Raw genomic sequence first — 26,419 nt, forward strand, 5'->3', positions numbered from 1 at the left:
GTTATATTTTTGTTAAAATCTTCTAGTCGGGACCGTACTTAACCCGATTTTCTTTTTATTTACAGATATTCCCCTAACAAGCCCAGGTTAATCATCATCAACAATGATTTGTTGTTGAGACGACAATGCTTTTAGTTGAATTTACTACAATGCATTGTAATTTCAAGCATATTTCAGCTACTTTAACAGATTTTGTTGTCAGTTGAGAATCATAGGTACGGTTAGTAATTTTACCATGGAATCGGTAGTTTTCACAACAAAATTTATTTCAGTGTAAGAATTGTTTTCATAATTGTGATTGGTAGATTTTTGCTTTACTGAGGAAACTAATCATAAGATTTTTTGGGAAGTTTGAAAATTTCAAAATGCAAACACATTATTTGAAGTGTGGCGATGCACTTGGCAAGGCTTCGCGGTGCACCAAGTGCACCGCGGGGCACAAACCCCTGGATTATGCGATGAGATTCGCATGCCGCTTGCTTCTTCACCGACCAAATGCGCACGTTTAGTGGTATGTGAAACTTGGTTCTTTAACTTTTCTTTTACCTTAATAGAATATCTTAATAGAAGTATAAGACGTACCCTTTCTGTATTCTTCAGTTGTATGAGAAAAGTTCCCTTGTGTTGCTGTTTGATCATTTAAAGTTTGTTGTGCTGTTTGTATAGCATGCGCCGATTTTTATATTTGCTTCTAAATAATAAAAATAAAAACAATCCACTCATGCATATATGATTCGTTGATGGAAAAATGAAATGTTTTTAACTTAAAGCTGCGAAAACAACGGTATGCAAAACAAGGCAAAAATATAAGGCAAGAATTCAGTCTCCATGTATCATACACATATAAATAGCAGTATCGAGCGGCAAAATAAGGCGTGCAGCAGAAATGAAAAGTATCATGCAACCATTATAAACAACATAAACATGTCGTATGATGATGAACAGAGTTGTTTTTATCGAGATAGAGGCGAAGAAACAAACGTTCTTAAAGCTAAAGGGATTTCGGCACAAATTGCCATTCGGCCCAATATAAGAATTTTAGTTGAAGAGTTTCATAATTCGTAAACTAGTCAAAACGTCCCTATGTGCATATCTGTTGTGATATCGAACAAATATAGGTGTGTCTGATTTCGCAATGCTATCCATATCATAGGTACTGGAAATATGGCAATAGACTTGACATGAAATAGCCACTTTGCTGACTGTTCTAGGTTTCGCGAATAAAAATAAGTTTTAAAAAATCCCATAAAACGTTGACCCACCCAAAATATTTTAAATTTAGTTCACACAAGATTTCTAAGTGATAGATGTCAATATATTTTACTTACAATAGTAGTTTACGCAAGGTGCAGAGTGAAGATTTTTACAGCACGCGTCGTACGTATATCCAACGAGGCTTGCCGAGTTGGATAATTACGACGAGTGCTGTAAAAATCAAGTTTTGCACCGTGATGCGTAAAACGTTTTTTGAAATTTCATAAATTACCACTTGAGGATAGTTTTTAACAAAATCTTTTCATCAAACTGCACTCATATTTCCAGGATGCTTTTCAATAGCTGTGCAAGAACTAGAACTTTAAACTACTTTAAACACCGCAGCCTACTACAGCTGACTATTCATTAGGCCGGTCCAATTTGTTTAAAATTTGTAAATGTTATGTTTAACATATCAAAATTATTATTTTAGGTGTTTCTATCATGTTAAAATTTGAAATCCGTATCTCAAGCCTAAGTGCTTCCTTTTCAATGTGACGAAAAAAAAAATCATCTTCCATCAGTAAGAAAAAAAAATTGTAAAAATAAATCATCTTCTGTATAGCCTACTGCCTGAATTCGTTTTAGAAAAAAAAAAACAGTACGAAATTGATTCACTAACCACACATACCGCATCGCGGCAGAATGGAGCGGTAAGCGAAGCGTCCGCCACGGGGCGTATATGTAGGTATTTGGCCTACGGCAGCGAAAAGAACACTAAACAAAAACGGCACGTAGCCAGCGCTCCACCGAATATGATGCACCCGGTAGGGATGACAGTGACATGCGCTACCACCCAAGAATGTACAACGAGCGTAAAAATATCCACAGAGAAATCCATGGGAACATGGTTCACAATGCACTCATGGGACCAAATGGCAAATAATGCAGAAAGTACCTACACTGACCATAAGAATATGTGACAAAACATCGAAAGGACACTAGAACGCTTTTCTAGCGTGCTCGTGAAGCTATTCTTTGTTTTTGATAATATCTACTTGATGCTAAGAAGTTTAAAAATCAATGGAGACACTTTGGTATACCATATCAAATGGCATTTTTTACTTCAGAGTACATATGAAGCATAAACTCGGAGTAGTCGTATTCGTTCCCCCGCGTTCGCTGGTGTGATTATTTTTCTGTTACAGTGGCGCAGATATATTGGTGAGCTCGTTCCAATTGTTTTTTTTTTTATAAAATTAGTGAATTGTCATTGTAACCGTATCACAAAGTGAATAATGCGATAGTTATATTCATAAAACACATTTTGTTGAATCCGCCACTTCAAGTAAAGGCGTTTACTCCTTATTCATAGCTTTCATGTAGAAAAAAAAATATTGGAATGATTCGTCATTACAGGAGTCGGAGATTACATCGCTCTCATCACTTACCAAGAAAAACCCAGATCGTGTAACTTTCCATAACAATCCGTTAACAAAAACTCTTTCCTGTGACAACTGTGAAGATCTAGAGTTAATTTAAGTCGTTATTGTTTTTGTAAAGGTAGGGATTCTGAAAGGCGCAACTGGTAAGTCAACCCAGGCCCCATTTTTTGGTTCTATGTGCGACATCGATTATTCAAATCAATCACGGAGTTGCAACTACAAATTGTACGATTTGTACAAATTGATTAATTTTATGCCCTGCCAATTTTTTGTATCAATTTTCAAAAAACGCTGAAAAACTATAAAAATGCATTAGTTTTAACATGTTTTCCATAAACCCAGAAACCTTGAAATATGTCGCTGTGAACGACATTCCCCACATGTTCGAGGCCAGCCGTACCAAAAGCGTTGTGTAAAAGTCGGTGGGGTTGGGAAAAAGCAAAATGAAACTCCTAACGAGAGGAAATTGGATTTCGTTATGGATAAAGAGTTTTCCTTTATTGCTACGCTCAGCACTCGGCAAAGCGGTTGTGTTGAATTATGAGTTCGATACAATTTTGATATGTCGATCAAACAAAAAAAAAAATCCACCTTGCGACGATAATTCACCTCTCGTTAAAAATCATGTATTCACTTGAAAAAAAAAGCAATTTTGCAATTCGGTACGAGTTATAAATTCAATTTTATATTTTCCGTTCACTACGGCCTTCTTCTCCTTAGTCTACTAATGGGTCTTCTCGAAAACCTAGGTACCTCAACAGGCACCTGAACAGAAAGATAGAAAGGTCCAGGTAGTGAGGGTTTTTTTTTTTATTCCTGTTCGGGTTTGTCACTACGACCAGTTTTTAGATCTATTGTGACATTACCCGTATCCTTAGTGTAATGCATGTCGCATTACTCAATTGCCATTGAGGGGCAATAAAGTATCGATTTTGATACAGTTTTTGTTTTGTTTTCTTAGAAAACAAAACAAGAGTACTGATATTGGTATCGGAAACCTAGCATCACCCTTGTTTTACTGCTAAATTCTCCCCAGTAGGACTTGGGTTTTAACATTAGCAGCAATATCATTCCAATAATGGAACATGTGTTCAGCAATAAGGATTCTAGTATGTTCCTTGCGTACTAGCACTTTCCAGTCTTCGAAGAGTTAGTACATACATGGATCCCTAACCCAATTTGATTTCCTTTGCATTGAGTTTAGCCTCAGATTGTGAGGTTTTTAACTATATGCAAAGTAAAGTTGGTAAACTCAGTTTTATTCAAAAACTGGAAGTCACCAAAACACCAGTAGTAAGGACTAAATACTATAATTCCTTGAATTAACAAAACACATATTATAAAGTTGAAAAATAGGACGACACTAGATTTCGGTTTGGTAGATCTATCACCGCAACGCAACCCAAAAAGGCGATCTACCCACGCTACGGGCTCCGTTAAAGATTGAGCATCTTTTGAACCCCCTCAACCATTCATCCCTCAGCACGGGTCGCCTGACACCTTGGATTGGGGTTACCTGTTTGGTGGACTTTTACCCCCGGAACAGGTGGTCCGTAGTGCTATTCTAAGCCGGCAGCTACACGGGCATTGTTCTGAAAATTTATTCTTATGTACTTGATTATTTACAAGCAAAAAAGCAATAAGGTTGTCACAATCAATGCTGAGCTCGAACTTAAAATTTATCTTGCATTATACGTACTCAATAGTCTTTCTTAAATTTTAAAGAATTTGCGATTAAAATCAAAATGAAAATGTATCAAAACAGTAACATATGTAATGTTCTACTAATGTTCATGAAATTCAAAAATGTATATATGTTGAACAGGTGGGTTTGAGGTTAGGGAACCACCACTGTACGTAATATCGTAAAGATTATACATTTAAAGTTTACAAACTTCTCAAAATTAATCTGGAAAGTATTCTCATGCACTCTTAATCGTCTTCAAACAATAAACTCCAGGGGTTGTTACGATGAATGTGAAGTTCAAACTGAAAAAAAAAATCCCAGTATTATTCGCAACTTTGTAAATGTTTTGTGTTTTATAGGAATCCAAATTCTTTCAATTGTTTAGGAATGTTGTTCTAATGTTCTTGTGATTGTTTTAAAAAAATAAAGACAGTGGTAATCGCGATGAATGCTGAGTTCGAACTGCAAATAAAAATTTCCTGTATTATACGTAATTTTGTGAAGATTTTGTAGTTTCCTAAATTCAAACTTCATACAATCACTCTAAAAAAGTATTTTTACGTACACGTGATTGTTTTCAAGCAATCAAACACAGGGGCTGTCGCGACGAACGTGTAGTTAAAATCGAGAATTAAAATTCCCTGTATTGCACGTAATTTTTTGAAGATTTTGTAATTTTCAAGAATCATACTTATCATGCGTATGTGATTGTTTAAAAAAATAATACACAGGGGTTGTCGCGATGAATGTTGAGATCCAACCACAAATACAAACTTCCTGTATTATACGTAAAATTGTGAAAACTGTGCAGTTTTTATGATTCATACTTCTCCCTATCGGCCCATATAGCCGAGGCGGTAAACGCACGGGTATTCAGCATGACCATGCTGAGGGTGACGGGTTCGATTCCCGGTCGGTCCAGGATCTTTTCGTAAAGGAAATTTCGTTGACTTCCTTGGGCATAGAGTATCTTCGTGCCTGCCACACGATATACACATGCAAAATGGTCATTGGCAGAGGAAGCTCTCAGTTAATAACTGTGGAAGTGCTCATAGAACACTAAGCTGAGAAGCAGGCTTTGTCCCAGTGAGGACGTTACGCCAAGAAGAAGAAGAAGACTTCTCCCTATCGCTGTGAAAATGTATTCTTATGTACACACTTAGAAATTCTGAAATTTCCACGAAACGGAATCACCAAAAAACGTAAATGTTTCCAAGACTGAATCACAAATTGGACTCAATTTTACGCGCATCATGTAAGTGCTGGTTGGTTAACAAACCCGTTTCACCAGAAACGTAGAATCAGTATCACCCAGTAAACATTTTGTGCTGTATAATTTTCTTTATGTATCACCATATAAGACCCAATTCACTCGTATAAGATGCACTAATCTGCTCTATACGTACCAAAGTGGAGGCCATATATATACTTCTACCGACTGTTCGCGATTCCTTCTGATCAGTATTAAGATGTATCAAATCATCGAAAAATACGATGAAGAACAAGTTTATATCATATCTAATGCGATGCCCCTAAGTATCGACAAAAAAATAAAATACCGACATCTGGCCTCAAACTCACAACCGTAGGATCCAGCGTCAGATACTGTACCACTGTACCAACTAACCTGTCTTGCATTACCAATGCGTTTTAACCAATATAAAACCAAGCCTCCACGTACCAGTGACATATGCTATGTGATATTTCCATGCATGCGAGTTAAAACTGGATAGCAATTTCCCTAAGTCAAAACGATTCCGTTTAACATTTTTAAGATCTGATATAGTAGCATATTATGATCTGTCAGTTGTAACGAACTCGAATCACGGAATTTGCGACTAGAAGTGTTGTTTACAATTTGGCAGTGCGTGTACGTCGCCGTCGTCGTCGCGGAAAAAAATCGCTGATTTATGGTCTCGCGAATTTACCAGTTGCGGCCGGGTAAAACCCTGAGGGATAAAGATTAGTGCTTCGTTTGGTATTTATTTATTTATTTATTTCACCGTCTCGAATTAAAAGTTAATTCCACAGACTGTCTTATGCTAAAATCTTAATTCTATTTTTAAACACATTTTTTGAAACATTGAAATCGAACAGATCACTCACACTATTGAACAAACGAAAACATGTAGATAATGCGTTATTGAATCCATAGGCAGTACGGTGACGGGGAACAAAAATCAAACTTCGTTCTCGCAACTGGCGCTGTGGTGCATAGAACGAAATATTTTGCAGCAGCGATGAGCAGTCTAAATTTCCGATCAACAAATCATATATGAAAAGCCTCCGCAAGTTATCGCGACGGGAAGCAAGTGTTTCCAGAGCGATGAGTCTGCATCGGGCTGCATACTCTGGCAAGTTAGCAGGATTCGACCAAGGCAATAAACGAAGCGCGTAACGGATAAAGCTTCGCTGGACCCTTTCTATCCGAATGATCTGCGTTGCATGATGCGGGGACCATACGCACACTGCATATTCAAGGATGCTGCGAACTAATGCACAATACAATGATTTGAGAGCATAGATGTCCTTGAAGAATCTGGTATTTCGTCGAACAAATCCTAGGGCTGCAAACGCCTTCGCAGTAGTAACGCAGATGTGTTCATCAAACCGAAGCTTATTATCGATAATAACTCCAAGATCACGGATTGAGTCAACTCGTTCCAAGAGCTCCGATCCGACGAAATAGTCGAATCCAATGCGTGATTGTCGGCGTGAGAATACAACAGACTTGCATTTTTTTACATTTAATTCCATGCCATTTTCCGTGCACCACAAGTTCAGCTCGTTAACATCATCCTGGAGTGCGCAGCAGTCTAGCATAGACGTTACGATCCTATAGATTTTTAAATCGTCAGCGTAGAGCAATTTTTGCGATTTAAGTCGGTAACATAGGTCATTTATAAACAAAATGAAAATCAATGGTCCCAGAACGCTACCCTGAGGCACACCAGATGCGATGGAATATGTGCGAGAGTGAGTACCATTGATGTTGACGAACGCTTTTCGCTGCGTCAGATATGATCGCAGCCATTCAGCTATCCAGCTAGGAAACCCTAAGTGTTTGAGCTTTGCAATTGCAAGATCATGCGGTACTTTGTCAAACGCTTTGGAAAAGTCAAAATATATGGCATCTACCTGGCATCGTTTTTCAAGTTCCGACGAGAGAAAGCTGGTGAATGCCATGAGGTTCGTAGTGGTCGACCGCTTCTTTACGAATCCGTGCTGGAATTCTGATATCAGTGGTTCGGATGCAGCATACAGAATATTGTGAACCAATCCCTCGAAGACTTTGGCGAGGCAGCATAGAATCGAAACCCCACGATAGTTCTCAACGGTGTGACTGGCGCCTGCTTTGAAGATCGGAGTAACTGAAGCGGTTTTCCAAAGCTCCGGAAAAGTGCTGGTGCGAAGCGATTTATTGAAGATTATTGTCAACGGTGCTTGTAGAGATTCGGCGCATTCTCTCAGGAATAACGGAGGAAGATTGTCAGTTCCAGGTCCCTTGTTTACGTCAAGATTTTCCAAAGCGGAAGTTACGTCATGCTGTGCGATGTCAAAAGGCAAGAGGTTCAGATCAAAAGTTGGACAGTTTCTGAGGTTGGCAGGGGAGAAAGCTGGAGAGCTTGAATTATGTACGCTTTCAAAGAAATCGGCAAACAGATTTGCAACGTCGATGGGCGAATTAGCGCTGACTTCTTTGAACGTCATCTCGGCAGGAAGACGGGGCGACTGTTTACGATTTCGTATGAACGACCAAAAGGTAGAGGGATTCTGCTTCGCTGACGATTCCACGCGGGCAACGTAGCTCCTGAACGCAGCCGTTTGGCATTCCTCATATCGAGCTTCAATGATGCTTAAATTGTTGCGATTTTCAACGGTTCGCGCACGAAAGTACCGCTTCCGCGATTTGCGTACAACATTGCGAAGGTGTTGTAGCTCCGCTGTCCACCATGGATGTTTGAAAGGATGGTGTCGACGTCGTCGGCGTGGAACATGCTCATCCAGAATTGCATACAGGACGTCATAAAAAGTACATACCGTATCGTCGGTGTCTTTGCCGCGGAATTGTTCAATCCAATCTACAGAAGAAATAGCGCGATTCAGCTCGTCGAAGTTGCAACGTCGAAAATCGAAGTCATCAATTGGGATGCTATCCTCGTTGGAACACATTCGAGTATTGTTCAAATCGACACGCAGAACAAATGTTCTATGATGGTTGTCAATCCTTAGTAGCGAAGATGGCGGCTCGATCAGTTCTACGTCTCTAGTTTCATTTACGAATGTAAGATCCAGAATGTTGTCGCTTGAGTTTTGAAGGTTGTTGATTTGATACAACCCAGAAGCTACCATCGTTTCCACCAAGGCGATTTCTTGTTCGGATGATGCATTGGAAGGCAGTAAACCATCGACGTCTTCGTCTATCTGCCAGCTCAGCCGAGGAAGATTGTAATCACCCAAAACGATGACCTTATCAGAATCCGAAATTCGATTACATAGCTGCTGAACTGCTGTAAAGTGCGAATAATACAGCTCAGGCTGAGAGTTCGGTCGAAGATAAATTCCACACACGTAAATGGAAAAATTTTGTAATTTAACGTGCACGACAGCTTGCTCAAGATTCTCGCAGTTTTGTAGTACGACTGATTTGCAGTTCAAACTAGCTCTGACTGCAATCAACACGCCACCCCCCCGGGTGAGGCCACTAGTAGTAGAATTACGGTCGCAACGAAAAATGTTGTAGGTTGATGCGAGTTCAGCGTTGGAGATATCTGGACGCAGCCAGGTTTCTGTGAGTACTACAATATCGTAGTCGCAGGAGGAAAGATTCAGAAATAGCTCACGCGTTTTAGTACACACACCTCTGACGTTTTGGTAATACACCGTCAAATAGGTAGAATAGTTTTCGGAGGAGGACATCAAAGGACTATGTAGTTCGTCTATGTGGGAATTTGCTGGCTGGTCTCGGGATGCAGTGAGCTCGATGCAGTCGCTCCAGGATCTACGCGCTGCGGGGGTTTCCAAAAATGTTGAACGTTCGAACCGTGATCAACAAACTCCCGGAACTGTATGCCTTGTGGCCAAGTGGCGGGATCCATTGCCTTCGATTTGAGATCCTTACGAACGCCAACCTTGAAGGACACGAATGACAGCGTCGATAACGGTTTTCCTCTCGGAACTAACGATTTCACCACAACGTCTTCAGTACGCAAGCGTTCCTTGGCCAGATCGAGCACGTCGCTTTCCGATACATCGGGCGATATTTTAGTTATATACACCCAAAAATTTTCGTCGGACCGCGTGGTTGAGCCCTCGAACCCGTCGCTTGCAGACTGGCCGGTGCCGCAAAAAATCTTTGGCGGCCGCTCCGACGGCTCAAAAACATCCTCGTCACGCGTGCGCTTTGGAGTTGCACGATTTCTGAACTGGAAATGTTGTGGAACCGGCGAAAGTACTGCAGGAGACAATCTGTTGAAGCCTCCTTGGATTTCCTGTTTTAGCTCAGCGATTAGACTATGGACCATCGGCTATGGAAAACCCACAGGATATATGCCGATTACGAGTGAAAGCAAAGGCTGCTGCTAGCCAAGAAGAGTTTTATTCTGATCGGGAGAAAACATCAACGCCCACCCGATTCTGTTACCAGCTGATTTGCAGCGTAAAAGTTTGGAGTTAGAGCTGAAATTTTGAAATAAGACGGTTAGTGCGGATGCGGAGCCGTGGCCAAACGGCTTGTCGAGAGTGTATCGTGGATTGTTTACGTATTTCTCCGGGTCGACGGTGGGAAACTGGCCAGTTTAGCGAGTGAACGGGTCGATCGGGGCTACGAATCACATGAATTCAGAGGACCCTTGGTGTGTTTTCGGATTTCAGCGGGTACAACCAGTTACTTGTAAGTACTGCCATGGCATTAAAAAGATCATCATCAATGCAATAATTCGGTGCGGTAGCGGGCTACACACTTCGGAATTTGGGTGTCGGTGAAAATTTTCAGCAAGTCGCTGCGACATCGTACGACAGTTTTTGATCTTACATATGATCTCTCAGCTCAAACCACTTCCAGCGATTTTGAATCATGTTATTTGCGGCATGTTGTGATTCCAATTCGAAATGTTTTAAATCAATCGCAATGGTGATTTATATACAAATTGATTCAACTTTTTTGCAGCAAGATTTAGCTTATTTTGCGATTCTGATTTTTGATGCAAGTAAATGCGATATCACATGCATATCCTTATGCGATACGTGGTTAACTGGGCACGTTCATCAGCCACCTTCCAACTCGGTGAAATAGCCGAGAGGTAAGAGATGTGGCTCACGATCAGCAGATCCGGAGTTCGAATCCCATGCATGACAATATTTTACTTTTCTATGTTTTATCTGTCAAATCGGTTCTAGCGATTGCTAGACGCTAAGAAAAAATAAATTTTATTTTGGGGTGTCTTGAAAAACGTAAATTTACATGTTATAACCTCTAAATTTGTGTTTTTAAAGATGCTCGTATATTTCAGGTTCAGGACACTTAAAATTACATGATATTTTCTAGGTGTGTATGTATGTAATTGTTTTGAAGCAATGAGAGACACGGATTGTTGCGACGGACGTGAAGTGTAATACAGAAAATACAAATTTCCAGTATTTCACGTAATTTTGTGGGTTTTTTAAGTTCCTAAGATTTACACATTTCACAATCATTTTGAAAAAGTATTCTTATGCACATGCGATTGTTCTCAAGCAATAAACACAGGGGTTGTTACGACAAATGTTCAAACCGAATATACTTATTTTCTGTATTATACGTAATTTTGTGAAGATTTTATATTTTTACGATTCACACTCCTCACTTTCGCTTTGAAAAGTATTCCTATGTACACGTGATTGTTTTCAAGCAATAAACACAAGGGTTGTCGCGATAAACGTGAAGTTCAAACTGAAAATACTCATTTCCTGTATTATACGTGATTTTATGAAAATTTTGTAGTTTCTTAGATTCACACTTTTCGGAATCGTTTGAACTTTCGTACTCGACCTTTCGTACAATCGTTCGGAAAAAGCTTTCTTATGTGCACGTGATTGTTTTCAAGCAATAAAACACAGGGGTTGTCGCGATGAATTCAAAGTTCAAACCGAATATACAAATTTTCTGTATTATACGTAATTTTGTGAAGATTTTATAGTGTTTATGATTTACACTTGTCCCCATTTATCTGTAAATGTATCCTTTTGTACACGTGATTGTTTTCAAGCAATATAACATGGGATTATCGCGATGAACGTAAGTTCAAACTGAAAATACTCATTTCCTGTATTATACGTGATTTTATGAAAATTTTGTAGTTTCTAAGATTCACACTTTTCACAATCGTTTGGAAAAAGCATTCTCATGTGCACGTGATTGTTTTCAAGCAATAAAAAACAGGGGTTGTCGCGATGAATGTAAACTTCAAACCGAATATACAAATTTTCTGTATTATACGTAATTTTGTGAAGATTTTGTAGTTTTTTATGATTCACACTTGTCCCCATTTATCTGTAAATGTATTTTTATGTACACGTGGTTGTTTTTAAGCAATATAACATGGGGATTGTCGCGATGAACGTTAAGTTCAAACTGAAAATACTCATTTCCTGTATTATACGTGATTTTGTGAAAATTTTGTAGTTTCTAAGATTCACACTTTTCACAATCATTTGGAAAAAGCTTTCTCATGTGCACGTGATTGTTTTCAAGCAATAAAACACATGGGTTGTCGCGATGAATACAAAGTTCAAACCGAATATACAAATTTTCTGTATTATACGTAATTTTGTGAAGATTTTATAGTCTTAAATATTGAGTATCTCCATATATTTCTTTGCAATAATTTTGCTTTATTAATATGGGTAATTCAACATTAAAATATGCGTGGAAACTACTTTACATTCGTAATGGCTCCAGAAAAACAGCATTTCTTAAGGTACTTGCTCCGAGTTTTTGAGTACTCAAAAATAGAACTTTGGTCAAATCCATAGTTTGAAAATTTTATATTCATCTAGAAGGCTGGAAAAATTCATAGCTTCAAAAATTTTGCAAATCGGATAAAAAACGGCTGAGTTACATCAAGTTGAAATTACCGTAACCACTGTTTGGGAGGCATGGCAGTGGGAGTGTTAAAAGATTATTTTAGAAGTTTAGTGTCTATGAAGAATTTGTTAGGTATACCAGAGTCCTTCTTATAAAAGTAGTACTCATGTGATTAATCCACCTAGAATTCACACACGGGTCATACTTTAAGCCAACGAATTATTACAAGACCATTGCATACTTTTAGGCGTTTATCGGTTTCTGTGCCAATTTACAAAATTGGTTCCAATTTTTAAAAGCACGATTCGGTAAGAATTTGAAAGCCAGATTTCGATTCCACTTGAATTGATCTACCGAAAATAAACAGCTATTTATTAAAAAAGTAGACAAAAGACAGCTGTAGAACATATAGCCAAAACATTGCACCAGGGAACACTTATATCCGGTGCAAAATCAGGTTCAAGCATGGACTTCCGTTTTGACAACTACCCTTGCATGAAGTACAACTCTTTCCATCGATTATAGTGAAAACCGCTTATTTTTATATTCTAAAGTTTCTGAGTATCAGCCGATTAAAAATAAAAAGTTTGGGTTTTGAGGATAAATCAAATGTTCAGATGCCTCAAGTACCTAGATATCGCTTCATATATCTTATAACATAAACACGAATCTTCAAATGTGCTTTATAAGATGGAAGCATTTTCGGAAAGCACTCTGTTCTAAATTTCACTATAACGTAGGTAAATAAATACCAGTAGTGCATCGATAAACTTTCAAAAGGCAGCTAAGTCTCTGGAAATGACTTATGAATTTTAAATAAACGAACACCTGAATGCATCCAGGAAAACTTGGTAGATCTTACTCCTAGTTTTCCTCTCATAGGCTCTAAAGTTTAATACAAGCAGCATCAGGGAAAAAATGGAAAACCAGGAACTGCAAGGACATGTGATTATGACTGATGCTGCTACTCAGTGTGACATCGCCCATCCGTCATATGTACATACAGTTGGTAGTGCTCAACATTGGATAGCTTCTGTAATCCACCCACCTACCTAGTCTACGAGGCGGCGGCGTCGTCAAATGCATTCTGCTGCTTCAGGCATGGTCGGTCGCATACGTTTTCCACCGCATATCACTTGAGTATACAGAAGAGGACCTCTTCGGGCTATCCGTCACAAAGTAAACAAAATAAAGCCGCTCTTATGGGTTGCTGATGCATGTAGGTACGTGCCTAGTGTGTGCGCATGTAGGTAAATGCAGTGGAAAACCTGAAAACATGAAAACCTGGAAAGAACTGCTCTTGTTTTTCGTAGATATACTTTAAATCAGGACAGCATGGAGTAACGTCTATGTTGTCTTGTGGTTGTGATGCATACAAACATAAATATAAACAGAAACCTCATTCCATTCCATCATAGTTACAGCCTCATTCAACATTTACCAGAGGTTTATGGAACGATTCGGAAAACGGCGGTAGTTTACCAAGATTGGAATCACCAACATTATCGAGTTGCATTGATGTGCTTGGATATATTAATATCTGCAATATTTTAAATATATACCCGAACAGGAGAAAATAGCTGAAGAATAACAAACTCAGGTATGGAAAACCAAATACCTACAACCTGAATGAGTTATTAATTAGCCCTGCATAAGAGGTAAAATACCTCAAATAATAACTGGAGTGTATTCTGTGCATAACTAGTGAATAATTACATCAGGTATTGCATTACCTAAATAATAATCGGCGATTTTTTTTATACAAATAGCGATTTTTCCATAATTGAATAATACCTCAAGCAGTACTCAACATCAAACCAATAACTCGTTGAGGTATTTTATCAATACCTACAACTTACCAAAGTAAGTTATTTTCAATACCTGGATAACCGACCAATACCTTGTCTTGGTATGATACCTGACTTTGGTATGCTGCAGTTATGTGTCAGTTATTCGTTCCTGCTCGGGTAGTCAACAGTGGTGCGAAGGCGGACAAAACCTAAAAAAATGCTTTTCACGTAGATGTAATATTTTTTCCTAATTCCTAAATATTTATTTCAACTGTCGAATTCCAAAATTGCAAATTGATTCATTGAAATTTGAATTGTTGATAGCCTCTTGAACGTACCGTGGTTTATGGCCTTCATACAAAAACTGTAATGTTTAGTAACAGCTTTGCCTGTGTCCCGTGTTTTAATAATATCACTAAAGATTTCCCTCGGGGCCCCCCTCCGTGCAACGAAACGCCTTACCACCATCTTACAGGACTCCGTTGTGAGGTTGTGAACCACTTCAAGATGCACGGTGCGTATGGTCAGACAGGTAAATAACGCGATCCAACGTTTCACCTCGCTGCGTCCCTGTTTCACCAACACCGGCCCGAAATAGTTCGCGCCGACGTAAGTGAATGGCCTAACGTGCGATACCGTCCTTGCTTGTGGCAATGGAGCCATCCTCGGGATTTCTGGAACTGCCTTGTAGACTTTGCACCACTGACACAGCTTTCCGGCCTGCTTGAAGGCAACTCTCATCACTGATACATGAAACCTTGTACTACCGATGGCACCAATACCAATCGATCAGATGTAGTGTCGCCGTGTCGCTTTGGCAGAATAACTGGGAACGTAAAGTCGAACGAAACCTGCTGTGCACCTGCGATTCTATCGTCCATTCGCATGACGTCCTGTGCGCCCAGAAAAGGAGAAAGCTTGCTGATCTTGCTGGTTCTGTCCAGCTTCAGTTGTTCACCAGCGAAAAGTTTCTGATTGCGCTTGAGAGTAACGATCTCGTCCCCGAAAGTTACGTGCTGAATAAGCTTAAAAATAGTTGTCTCCGCTCGCTGAAGTTCATCTCGACTTAGCCATTCCGTAGAGCTTGTAGGCTGCTTCTTAACTTTGCTGCGAATGTTGCACACGAACCTGTGCACGTAGGCTACAGCGCGGACCAGGCGCTCCCATTTCGAGGACCACCCAAACTACAACAATTGTTTCTGGGCTACGTCGTGATGAAGGTGAACCGGATGAAGCTTCTCAGACGACTCGTTGCCTTTAATTGTATGCTAGGGCCACGAATCCGGGTGCTCGTATAGGAACTTTGGAGCTTGAAACTAGCGACTGCCGGAAATGATATCGGGGCCTTTGCCCCAATTTGTAGCCTCGTCGACCACATTCAAAGGAGACGGTATGCCGCGGCAGCCAGCGCCATTCATCGACCTGCGTGTGATCGTGGATTTCAGTTAGCCTGAATGTGACAAATTGACGATATTTTCGAGGATCTGCTCGCAACCAGGAAAAAAACTTGCAGGAATCACTCCAAAACGTTTTGCGCCTAATCGGAACCGTATGGTTCTCAACAACAGATTTTGACAGCCTGGCGCCAAGAACAACTCCAACCTGGGAATGGATAATAGCGTCGAGGGCTAAAAGTCTATAATAAAAACAAATCAATCAATGGATAATAGCTTCAGAGGCACAACCTTCGTTTTTGCCGACACCAACGAGCATCGAACTGTTGTTCTTTCGATAATCCGGAAATACGCCACTGCTGGGAAGGCTTCTTCGGATGCGTCCACAAATATGTGCAGCTCCGCTGTCCCGTAGTCTTCAGAGGAGTATCCAGGGAAGTAGCAACGTGGGATTTCAATTTGGTTTAGCTGCTGACTGCAGTAATTTGATACGTCCGAGATGCGTTCGTCCCAACCGACTCCAGAGCGCCAGATGTGCTGCACATGCAAAGATAAACTTCTAACAGCTCTTTTGGGAATTCTTTCAGCAGTTTTTTCGGGAATCCTTCCATGAGTTCCTCTGAGAAGTCTTCTAGAAGCTGCTCCGAAAATTCCTCTGAAACTCGGGAGTTTCTCCGGGAATTCCTCTAGGAGTGGATCCAGGAATTTCTGTAGCAGTTCCCCGGCAATTCCTTTAGGAGTTTGCTCGGGAATTCTTTGAAGAGGTCCGCTGTCCTTTAACAGTTCCTCCGGGAATTTGTCTAGAATTTCCTCTAGGAATACCAAAAGTTTACACCAAGAAGTCCTCTAGAAGTGTTCCGGAAATTTAAAAAGAAGTTGCTTCAGAAATCATCCAGGAGTTTCTCCGGGAATTCCTCTAGGAGTTTCTCAATGAATTCCTCTAGGAGTTCCCCCGGGAATTCTTCTAGAAGTTTACCAGGGAATACCGTCAGTTTCCTCCGAGAATTCATCTACGAGTTTCCTCGTACTGGTGATACTCTAGGAGTTCCTCCGGGAATTCCTCTAAGTATTCCTTGGGAATTCCCCTAAGAGTACCTCCGGGAACTCTTCTAAATTTTTCTCTGAGAATTTTCATCTGGAGTTTTTCTCTGGGGACACCGCTTCTTCCAAGAAGGCCTCAAGGAGCTCCTCCAGCAATTCCCCGGGAACTCAGGAGTTCCTCCGAAAACTCCTTTAAGAATTGTTCCGGGAATTTCCTCTAGGAGTTCCCCCGGGAATTCCCCAAGAATTTCCTCCGAGAATTCCCCTTGGAGTTCCTTCGGGAATTCCTCTAGAGTTCTCAAGGATTTACACGAGGAGTTGCTTCAGGAATTCCTTCAGGAGTTCTTCTGAGAATACCGGGAGTTAGCCCCAGAAATTCCTCTAAAAGTACCTCCGGGAATTCCACAAGCAGTTGTTCAGAGATTTGTTCTAGGAATCCTATTGGGAAATTCCCTAGCAGTTTCTTCGGGAATTCCTCTACGTGTACCTTCAGGAATACCTCTAGGAGTTTCTTCGAGAATTCCTCTATCAGTGTTTAAGCAATTCCTCTAGGAGTTTCCCCTTGAAATTCACAATGAGTTGTCACGAGAATTTCATTTGGACTTCCTCTGGAAATACCGGGAGTTTGTTCCGGAAAAGCCTTTAAGAGTACCTCCAGGGCCCATATAGCCGAGGCGGTAAACGCACGGGTATTCAGCATGACCATGCTGAGGGTGACGGGTTCGATTCCCGGTCGGTCCAGGATCTTTTCGTAAAGGAAATTTCCTTGACTTCCTTGGGCATAGAGTATCTTCGTGCCTGCCACACGATATACACATGCAAAATGGTCATTGGCAGAGGAAGCTCTCAGTTAAAAACTGTGGAAGTGCTCATAGAACACTAAGCTGAGAAGCAGGCTTTGTACCAGTGAGGACGTTACGCCAAGAAGAGAGAAAGAGAGAGAGAGTACCTCCAGGAATTTCAAAAAGAGTTACTCCGGAAATTCCTCTAGGAATATCTCTGAGCATCCAACTAGGAGTTGCTCCAGGAATTCCTCTAGGGGTTCATCCGATAAGTTCTCTAGGACTTTCCCGAGGAATTCCTCTGTGACTTCCTCCTGGAAATCCACGGCATTGGTGTTCCTCCATGGAATTCCAGGTCATTAGGCCGAAGTACGTCAGTCGTCAAATGACCTGACTGGAAAAGCCATTTTGAAGTTAAATTCTATCGCAATCGCAGTCCAAAGAGATCTCCACTGATACACAACAAGTTTCACTGGCGTACACCAGTACAGATTTCACGTTCGAGTAAAAAAAACGGATTTTGGTGCATCGGCTAATCTGGTCGTTTTTCCCTACAGCTCGCAAAAGCAGCCCTTGCCTTCTTGATTCGTGCACCTATGTCGATTTTTTAAGACCTGGCGCTGAGGAGCGATTGGCAAGATTATTGAGCTTTTTCTGCATCTTAAAAAGATCGTGCAAAGAGATCTTAAAGAAAATCCTTATAAGTTTTCGAAGGAACTCCTCAAGGAATTTCTAAAGAACCATCTGAAGAATACCTGTAATGAATTCCGTGACGGCAATCCTGCCCTAGAGGACCTTCTGGAGAAAAGTCAGACGAAGTACTGTATTATGTTTCCAGTTCAAAACCGAATTAGCGACATTTTTTCTTCGACTTCCGCTGCTTTTGCCTTGCGTTAAACACAATGTCGGAAGTGGGGCGCTGTATCGTACACCTGGTGCTCTATACAGCGCCCCACTTCCGACATTGTGTTTAACGCAAGGCAAAAGCAGCGGAAGTCAAAGAAAAAATGTCGCTAATTCGGTTTTGAACTGGAAACATAATATAGAGGAACTCCTGAACTTACCGGAACTCATTCACGAATACGGTGCTTTCAGAGGAACTTCTGAAGAAATCAGGCTTGAGAAGTCTTGAAGGTGTCATTTTCTTGATTAATTTCTGGAGGAAATCTTGCGAGGTGTTTTTTGCAACGGGCCCTCTGGAGGACTTCAAGGCGGGATTTCCATAGGAAATCGTGGAGGTCTCCCGGGGGACCTTCTCTTGTATTCGCTCCCCTAAGAACTTGTTAACTTAGCTTAGACTGTCGATGGTTGCTTATCTGTGATTGAACTGAACTGGTAGAAATTGCACTGAGATTCAACTGAATAAGGAGCTAGGACACTCTACTTTTTCCCAAAGTGCAAATTAAGCTGCTCATACATACTACTTTCAGTCCTGGGCACCCATCATGGTGGTGCAGAGGGCCGAATTGAAAGATTTCCATCCTGGGCGATTGCCAGCCATCGCCTTGACCCGTGACCAGGTTAAATTTCTGTCGACCTGCTTTATTTCGTTGTTGAGGCTGCGCCGCCATGAGCCTCTGGGTCTGCCTCTGCTGCGATGTCCTGCTGAGTTCCAATCTTACGCTTGTTGCAGATTACGCCCCTGCGTAAAGTGGGGCCGACCCATCTCCACTTTCGCTCCCGAATTTCTGTCGCTATCGGCTTTAGATGACATCGACGATGGAGATCCACGATAGAGATCTAATTGTGAGGCCATCATTCATGAATTATATACCGCAGGCATCTGTTGATGAAGACCTGCAGCAGTTGAGTGTTCTCCACTGATACAAACCAAATTTCACATTTCTTAGAGTCGCAAAATGAGCCTTCGCTCTCTTGATCCGTCCTATGTCGATCTTGGTGCCACAGGGTGCCACCATCGGCCACCATTTGGCTGCCAAGATATTGGAAGCTATCAAAATTATCCACTGCTTGTCCAGCTACCGTAAATTTGGAAGGGTTGGCCGTGTTTAAATCTAACGATTTGGTCTTGTTAACATTGAAGATAAGACCTGTCGCCGAGCAGCGATTGACAAGATCATCGTGCTTGCTCTGCATCTTAAAGAGATCTTAAAGAAACTCCTCAAAGAATCCCGTGACAGGATTGCTAGAGTACCTTCTGGAGAAAAGTCAGTCAAAGTACTTGAAAAATATCTCTAGGAAACGAACGAATTCCAGTAGATTTTTAAAGGAATTCACGAACAACTCCTGAAGGTGCTGGCTCCAGAGGAACTTCTGAAGAAATTAAGCATTACTATGAGAAATTCTGAAAGTGGAATTTCCGGAGAATGTCCCACAGGAGCTTCTTCAGAAATTCCTGGATTAATTCCTGTAGGAAATCTTGCGAGTTGTAATTTGTGACGGGTTTCCTGGAGATCTTCAAGACGGAATTTCCATGAGATCTTCTTAGCTTAGCTTAGACTGACCGCACGTCAATGGTTGCTTCTCCGTGATTGAACTGAATTGCACATATATTCAACTGAATAAGGGGCTGGGACACTCAACTCATTGTCAATTTAAGCTGCTCATACATGTTGGATCAATAACAGCGCCGGTCAAGTCCGTAGTTTCGCTAACTTCCACTTACTCGAATTTAAAACTACTTACAAATGTAACTGGGTCTCCAGTTAGCCTAGTGGTTAAGGCTATGGATCGCCAATCCGGAGACGGCGGGTTCGATTCCCGTTCCGGTCGGGAAAATGTTCTCGACTCCCTGGGCATAGTGTATCATTGTACTTGCCTCACAATATACAAATTCATGCAATGGCAGGCAAAGAAAGCCCTTCAATTAATAACTGTGGAAGTGCTCTGAGAACACTAAGTTGAAGAGAGGCAGGCCAAGTTCCAATGCGAACGTCGAGCCATAAAAAAGAAGAAGAAGAAGAACAAATGTAAACTCTTCGTTACTTGAGCCTTGCCACAAGCATGTAAAATTTAGTCATATCTTCGTTTGAAATAAATTGATCAGTTTTCAATAGTTCCATATTAATGTTTTTTTTTTCTCTTTCTTTACAGGTAACAAATGTCAATTAGTGGGATGACGGTTCTTGTTGGTAAGCGTTTAATATTTCTACTGAATATTGTGGATTTACCGGTTACTTGTATTCTACCGGTCGCTTCAGTATGGCCTCCAAAGTAGCCGTTTTATAAAAAAAAAAGTAACATAAAAATGTGTTTAAACATTTTTATTGTATGCGCTATTCCTCGTTGCCACTAGCTATTCAGCGACATGCATTTTTTGACAATCAAGTTGACTTTTATATGAAAACGGCTACTTTGTAACGGCTACTCAAGTAACCGGTAGAATACAAGTAGCCGGTAAATCCACAATAAAATGACGATAAGTATTTTCATAACCAACAATTAGGCGCCGTCCACAAATTACGTAACGCTCTAGGGGGAGGGGGGAAGTGCAGCCAAGCGTTACGGCCACGTATGTGGCAACCCTAATCCCACCTAATGCATCTGACAGGAGCCAACATCTATCGTGTATCCACAATGGAATCCTTTGTGGATACACAAATGTTTACATACAAGATGTTGGATTCTTAAACATGGCGGCCTCGCACCCTGGTGGTTACGGCTCATACAAAAATTTTCATACAAAAAGGGTTACGGAGGGGGGAGGGGGGTTGAAAAATGCCGATTTTAGCGTTACGTATTATATGGACGCTGCCTTATGTCTTGATGGAAAAACTGCATTCGAAATTTCAATGTTGATGACTTCTTCGACCTTAAAACTCTCCTCTGTTCGATCAACCCTATTAATAAAGATCGAATGATTAGATGAACACAAATAATTTTTAAAGACTATATTGCCCATTTTTATAATTTAATTGAGAATAAATAATGACGCTGACAATATTCCTAGTAAAATGGGTTCAATCTCCTATCTTCAGTCGTATTTTGAGGTCAGTGTGAAGTGAATTCCACGGTTAACACTATTGATACGGCCTTTAACATCTGCAGAAATTAACAAGAGAGAGATTTTCCATGTCTCAACTATTTGAACAGCTTATCAGGCCTGTTTTTATGTTGGAAATTCGCATGCCACTACCAGGCCGAACGCAACGAATGTGTACAACGAAAATATTTATTCTTCTATTCAATGCATTACTACGCACACCAGTTTCGATTGGGTTACCTTCCTGCTCTGCCATCAACAGTGCTAGCGCACATGCGCAGATAGTCCTTACTCAGTGGAGTGTGCAGTACTAGAGCGTCTGTCAAATACTTTGTTATGTTGTGAAATCGATCGGCTGTGTTATGAAATTTAGGTAGAAAATTCCAAATTTTCGTTTTACTACCAAAGCTTTCGTAAACGTATGACGTGTCTTTTAGAAGTTCATTATAAGAAGTAGTTCGTGAAGTTAAGTTTATCGGAATTGAGTTGTTTTTTGCGAGGAAAAAAGTTAGCTTCAAATCTAGCAATGGCTACTACCCCACCCGGATACAATGAATTACTGCAGTGTCCATACGAAAAGGCACACAGGATCCAAGCTCACGCTATGTCCAAACATCTTTTCAAGTGCCGAAAAAACCACCCGAATCAGAAATTTGTTTCCTGTCCGTTCAACGAATCCCATCGAGTGGCAGCGCTGGAGCTAAAATTGCACGCTCAGAACTGTGAAGACCGTGCTTCCTTCGAAACATACAAGTACTACATCACGACGGGAACAAAGGAAAAAGACATGAAAGAGCCGGAGCTTGTTTACAATAACAGCCCTCCCAAGGACCTGTACAAAAAGTACCGAGACAAAACGAGTGACGAGGAGCCAGAACCTGAGCAAAAGTCATCCCTGCTGGACGACGATGAATGTTGGGATGATATGAATGCCCCGGCATACAACCCACAAAAATACTGCGAAACGGCAAAAGTGATTAGAAAAGCAACCTTGAAGACGCCATCGGAGAAGAAAGCATTCTACGAGAGTGAACGGCTCCGGTTGGAGGATTTGAAGTTAAAAGAGTGATTAAAATATTTATGTTTCGTCGTTTGCCTGTTACTGGCAATGAGGTCATAATTGTTTATGTTTCATATATACTGTTAAAACCGTGATAATACGGGAATCTTTATGCTGTGTTCAGACTGCAGAGATGACGCATTGCCAACAAAACAGCACTTCCATTTTCTAGCTCTTGTTTCAACGATTCAGATTTTGGTTTTCAAATAAAATACTGAAGCTTAAAAAGTAGGTAATCGCTTGTACACTGAATGTAAACAAAGCGTGATCAATTCATAAACAGACCTTAATGTAGAACAAATAGAATTCATTGGCATATATCTAATGATTGATGATCTGAATGACATTAACTATCGATCATTTTCAATTACGATATTATTTTCAACAGTGAGAAAGCTTCAGCGCAGATCAATCGGCACTTTTGAGAACTACAAATAAAAAAAACCTTGTTTGATAATTATGATGATGGCAGAGAATCAATATTGAATTATATATTAGAATCTTTTCAGGATAATTGTTTTCAGTTTCTCGCTACCGTTATACCTAGCTACATTGTCACAATCACTCTACTCACTATCCATCGTTTTCCTTTTTAACGGATAATTCAAATGTTCTGTAGTTTGCAAATCGCTCGCTCACGGCTCTCGCATCGCTTTTGCTCCTGTTTGACGTTTGCTCACTACCGCCATCTATTCAGTGGATTTGCGAAACACAGCGTTATAAGCATTGGTCGATCATGCTTTCGTGACGATGATTTTTATCGCATTTTGTTCCAAGTGATACGTCTGTTTGTCTGTGCCTCACCTTACATCCGTTTAATGCACACAATATATTTAAAGTTGGTGCGACATTTTTCCTGCCTGAACACAGCTTGAAACGTATTGAAATGATTTTGTTTATTTGATTCGTGTTATGAAAAAGAAAAACAATGTTTTTATTTGAATATACTTTCGTGTGATCGGTCCACATTAATTAAATTTAGCTGTCGAAAAAAAAAGTATTGCCATGTTCTCTGCAAATGACTTTCTGGGTACTTCGGGCTTTTGTTTTAATATTTTTGTACAGAAATAAACAAAAGATCAACCGCATGTAGAGTTTTTCAATTGTTTCTATATCACATCCACACATGCGATTTCATTAACGGAATAATAACTTGACCATTGCTTGTCTTTTTGCACAGTATTTACGAAATCGTAACTGTTTTTTATTATTAAATGTAATATACCGCAACATCACCTAAGTAATTCCAATCATTTTTTCGGTTCCTTATTCCGTTCACCCCATTTGTTTTGCATGGTGTGGAGGAACTAGAATTCGGAAAAAAAAGTAATGAGAATTAGGGGATATCACGGTACGCTGGAAATATTCTTCTATTTATATCAGATAGCTTCGATTTTAACCTTCTTCGTGCATTAGCTGACTCTGAAGGTTGATGAAAATATTGGTTTTCTTACCAATCATTCGAAGATTCGGAGCTTCTTTTGATACTATTTCACAATGTTTCAATTCTGTGAAATGTCCCAAAATGTTGATCAGACTACAATTTTCGCATACATCGTGAATGTAGTAGGGGTTTTGACCCCATGCTTGCACAACAGGTAAACACAATGGTGTATTAAGTAAATTCTCAACGAAACGACCGTTTTTGTCCACTTCTTCCATGCTGAATCAGGTATTGCTGACTGCACCCCAAATTGGACTGACACAATAGTGTGCACAGACCTTCAAAGTGTGATTGCAGCGCAGGACCACATCGGATCGAGTTGAGGTCTTCGGTGCACTTATTCCTTGTAAATAGAGGAATAAGTGCACCGAAGACGTCGAGACGATCTGAGGCAAATGTGCACTTTTATCACACTTTTTAGGCGTATCAAAAAAGTGTGATAGTCCAATTTGGGATGTAGTCTGCAATACCTTATTGCGTAAACTTGTTGTTAACAGTGATTGTTGTGAACATTTTTCGCCGGAAAGTTGATTTTGAACGAGTTTACTGCACCTAGTCCAACGCCAATTCTCGGCACCAGTGCCGAACTTCCAATAAAATCAAACGGGAAATCACTTTGGCACCCATCTTTGTGCTGATGAAGTGTACTCGCCTGCGTGTGATAGTTCTTTTGAGAATTTGTGCGGCTTCAGAGTGACTATGCACTGAACTACAAATCAACCCAAATTTAAGTTGTTTTGACGCAATCCCGGTCTTCCGTGGAATAACTCAAATTTGCGTTAAACAGCGAAAGTGGTGAGTGAGTAGTTCTCGTTTGAGAGCGGCAAAAAAATTAACCCAGTGGTAAGTTATTTTCACTCAACGGAGGCCTCAAATGACGCAAATTTGGGTTAATTCAAGAAAACCCAAATTTGGCTTCTTCCACGGAAGAGCAGCGGTTGCGTCGGTGCTTCTCTCTTTGTTTTCGACAACATTGCGGTGGGGCGAGGGAGAAAACAACCCAACTTTGAGTTAAAACTTTAAGCAGTTTAGCCAAATTTGAGTTTTTAAAACTTATTCTTTGGGTTATAATATTTTTCCGTGTGGATCCCGTTGCGGAAATGCTGCGGGAGATGATAACCCACCCCACACGGTCAGAAAATGCACACAAAACTGAGCTAAACTGGAACAGGTCAAAAAAATGAGTAAATTGCATTTCCAGCGATAGCGCTGGCCCAAGTGCGAAAATTTCACCAGTTTAAGCCGTATAATATTCTTGATGATGTGAAGAATATATTGTGTAGAATATATTTAAGTTAAACTCCTTCAAACTGCAAAGAAACAAAAGATTGCGCCAAGTAAAACCTACAGTGTATCAAACAATTGTCCGTACAGCAATTTTTTGGTCAAAATAATTTTTCATACAAATGATCATAACTTTTTTATACATAAATCAAATACGCTGAAATTTTGAGCAATCATGAACCATATATCAAAGCACCATTGGTAAAATTTTGAGCGAGATCGAATAAGTTTTCTAAAAGTTATAGAACTTTTAATAAAACTTATAAGATTTTTGAACACATTTTTAAAACATTATATCTCAGTATGTACTAGATGAAACTTTTTCAATTTTTTCTGTGATATAGCTTATACGTAAGGCATTCATATGCAGCTTCGTTTGAGGTTTTACATTCACTACAAAACATATGAAAAATCTGTATATGTTCACAGTGTCGTTTGGAAATTTATCATATTTTGATTAATAAAAGTGCCAAGTGTTTTCAACGTTTTTAAACTCTCATAATGTAATATTTTTATGCAGGACCTACTAAACTACATATGAATAGTAGGTCCTATGTATTTTTCATTCAGTTGATGCACTTTTATTGGTGGAAAACGTTTGGCAGATTATATATGCAAAATATGGTCAATTTTTAAATATCGTCAACTGCATAAGAACATTTTTCATATTTTTTGTAGTGAATACAAAACCTCTTAAGTAGCTGCATATGAAAGCCTAAGGTATCAGCTGTAACACAAAAAAAAATTAAAAAGTTTCATCGAGTACATACTGAGATATAATGTTTTAAAAATGTGTTCGAAAATCTTATAAGTTTTTCTAAAAGTTCTATAATTTTCAGAAAACTTATTCGATCTCGCTTAAAATTTTACCAATGGAGCTTTAATATATGGTTCATGATTGGACAAAATTTCAACGTTTTTGATTGACGTATAAAAAAGTTATGAACGTTTGAATAAAAAAATATTTTGACCAACAAATTGCTGTACGGACAATTGTTTGATACACTGTATGTATACAGTAAGGACCCGGTTTTGTCAGCCCCTGGTAGCATTTTAGGCTGACAAAATCGGGCACCTGACAAAATCGGGACATTTTTTAGAATCATTTTTTTATTCATGAAAAATTATTCTGAGCATGCCAGAGACGGAGATAGGTGTGAAGGGTCTGATTTGGGTTTGTTCAAATATTACGTAACGCCAATGAGGGGGGAGGGGTTCAGCGCTGTGTTACGCCTTATATAAAATTTCAAAATATAGCGGATAGGGTCTAAAATTGCCAAACTTTGCGTT

General features: G+C 40.0%; 2 protein-coding genes across 4 annotated transcripts in view; both read left to right on the forward strand.

Moving 5' to 3' along the window:
• Positions 1-26,419, forward strand: part of LOC115264580 (F-box/LRR-repeat protein 16) — a 177,820-nt gene that overhangs the window by 84,062 nt on the left and 67,339 nt on the right. The window lies entirely within an intron of this gene.
• LOC109407713 (gametocyte-specific factor 1 homolog) lies at positions 21,646-23,489 on the forward strand. The gene has a single exon (XM_062859677.1). The coding sequence runs from the start codon at positions 21,868-21,870 to the stop codon at positions 22,408-22,410; it is 543 nt and encodes a 180-aa protein (XP_062715661.1). The 5' UTR covers positions 21,646-21,867; the 3' UTR covers positions 22,411-23,489.

Source organism: Aedes albopictus, chromosome 3, assembly GCF_035046485.1.
Source record: "Aedes albopictus strain Foshan chromosome 3, AalbF5, whole genome shotgun sequence".
NCBI classification, from domain to species: domain Eukaryota; kingdom Metazoa; phylum Arthropoda; class Insecta; order Diptera; family Culicidae; genus Aedes; species Aedes albopictus.